The sequence below is a fragment of the Pterocles gutturalis genome, unplaced genomic scaffold (genome assembly GCF_000699245.1).
Source record: "Pterocles gutturalis isolate BGI_N339 unplaced genomic scaffold, ASM69924v1 scaffold31627, whole genome shotgun sequence".
Lineage (NCBI taxonomy): Eukaryota > Metazoa > Chordata > Aves > Pterocliformes > Pteroclidae > Pterocles > Pterocles gutturalis.
This window is the reverse complement of record NW_010111192.1, coordinates 24,512-26,458: the sequence shown is the minus strand read 5'-3', so window position 1 is coordinate 26,458 and position 1,947 is coordinate 24,512. Positions and strand designations below refer to the sequence as shown.

At 36.3% G+C, this 1,947-nt stretch overlaps 1 protein-coding gene across 1 annotated transcript in view; it reads right to left on the bottom strand.

The window, feature by feature from the left end:
• Positions 1 to 835: 835 nt before the first annotated feature.
• The window catches only part of LOC104461923 (ecotropic viral integration site 5 protein homolog), a gene marked incomplete at its 3' end in the record, with an annotated part of 13,548 nt that continues 12,436 nt past the window's right edge, over positions 836 to 1,947 (bottom strand). The window contains exon 9 of the mRNA XM_010073669.1: positions 836 to 896. Within this exon, the coding sequence (XP_010071971.1) occupies positions 836 to 896 (61 nt within the window). The remainder of the gene's footprint in view (positions 897 to 1,947) is intronic.

The window sequence follows — 1,947 nt, the reverse complement described above, 5'->3', positions numbered from 1 at the left end:
GAAGAACCAATGCCTTAAACTGATACTGAAAGACAAAATGACTAGCAGTGGACAGGAAGAAGGAAGGCTGTACCTCACTCCCTCTACTAAGCTTTGTATACTACACTTGCCCATCATTTCTCTCAGTGCCATTTGTCATGGAACTGGCTAAAAACATGACACAAGGAAGCAAATCCAGATCAAACACCACACTGAAAAAAACGTGAAAAGGAAAAAAAAAAGCAGCAAAAGCCTATTTATGTCACAAAAGCAAAAAGATGCAGTGATTAAGTACATATAGGAAGTAGGTCATTTAGTAAGAGGGAAAAAAACCTGCACTTGCGGAAAAAACTCTGCCCTGCGTTATGTAACAAACACAGAAGCTCCAAAAGAAAAAGTGACTGCAGACAGAAGACATTCAATCTTGGGTCCAATGCATTAAAACAACCCCAAGATGTCAAAATCAATTATAAACCACAACGATAAATGCATTTAAGTGCATCCTGATAAACTCTATCTTAACATCTTACAAACCTCCTATGTGGGACAGCTACATCTAAACTACCATATTCAGAACCTCTGGTAAATGAGGCCATCTGTAATCAAGCTTTAGTCAGCAGAAAACAATGAAAACTAAGTACTGCAGGACTGCAAAGATTTTTATTTAAATGTCCATCAAAGTCTTAATAATTTCACTATAAGTGTCCTTTATGAACAGACACCCCAAACACATATGCTGAAATAAAATAATTTGGGGACCTCAGTTACATGTCCTACTACATATACAGATCAAATACGTAACCCCACATCTACGAATTAAACTGATCCATAGATAGATTTGTTGAGGCTCTCTTACTTTAATTTCAACTTGTTCTTCCATTTCTTTTGTCTTTATTGTAGTGTATTCCTTTTCTAACCTAAAAAATTAGAAATAGTTATGATTAGAAAAATTGCAGATAACTTAGTTGTTGGTGTAACACCTAACAAACAGTAGACCAGAGATACAGATTATTGCTACTTCCTCTGTTTAAGTGGCCACTTGAAATGCACTCCTGTAAATATTTAGACTGGACATTAAAACTAAATTTAAACACAGAGACTTCTGTAGATATGAAGAGACTGAACCAGCACTCTGAAGTGCAGGTGCTTACTTGTATATATTTACAGTGGCAATGACTTGGAGCTACTCTGTAAGAACCACTCAATGTAATTATACAATAATCAACTCAACAGAATCAGCCAAAGGAAAACAGAGCTTGGAAAGCCTGGAAGACAGAAAGAGGCAATGAGATTTGAGACAAAGATCTTAAACGTATAAAACAATTTTGGCCCCTCTCCAGCAAACCACAAAATTATCCCAATTGAAAAAGGTGTCAACAAGAAGAACCAAGCCGATATATGCAAAGCCTCTACAGAAGGCAACCAAGGAAGTTTAGACTTGGAACGGCAGGATTTTAAACCACGCACACTTATACCAGCATTCAGAGAAAATGTTTTTCCCGAAAGCTTTGTTACTAGTTCTGTTTTAGATAAACTGCTCACTCTACAGCATTGATCATAGGCCACTGACAGAACGATTGGCAAATTCATCTTGAAAGACCCTAGCACAATCTGCAGTGCAAGAACAGTGAATGTACAGTATGCTACAACTGACTGGAGAATTGACAGACTTAACCCTGGAAAAGCACAATATGTGTGGCTTGGCTTATCAAAACAATTTACCAAAGACAGAAAAGACCAGACATGCAACTAACCTTAAAAAAAAAAAGGTATATTATGCTCAGGATTTCAAAACCCTAATTAAAGGTATTTTACAATTATCAATGGTGTTACAAAGTTTCACCAATTTATATTTTAAACAGCACTAATCTTGACCATACATGCACTCTTTAGCTCTGTGAATATTTTTCCAGTTTCTGAAAACTGAAGTCTTAAGAATTTAGGCCAGATCATAAAGTTTAACCTCCT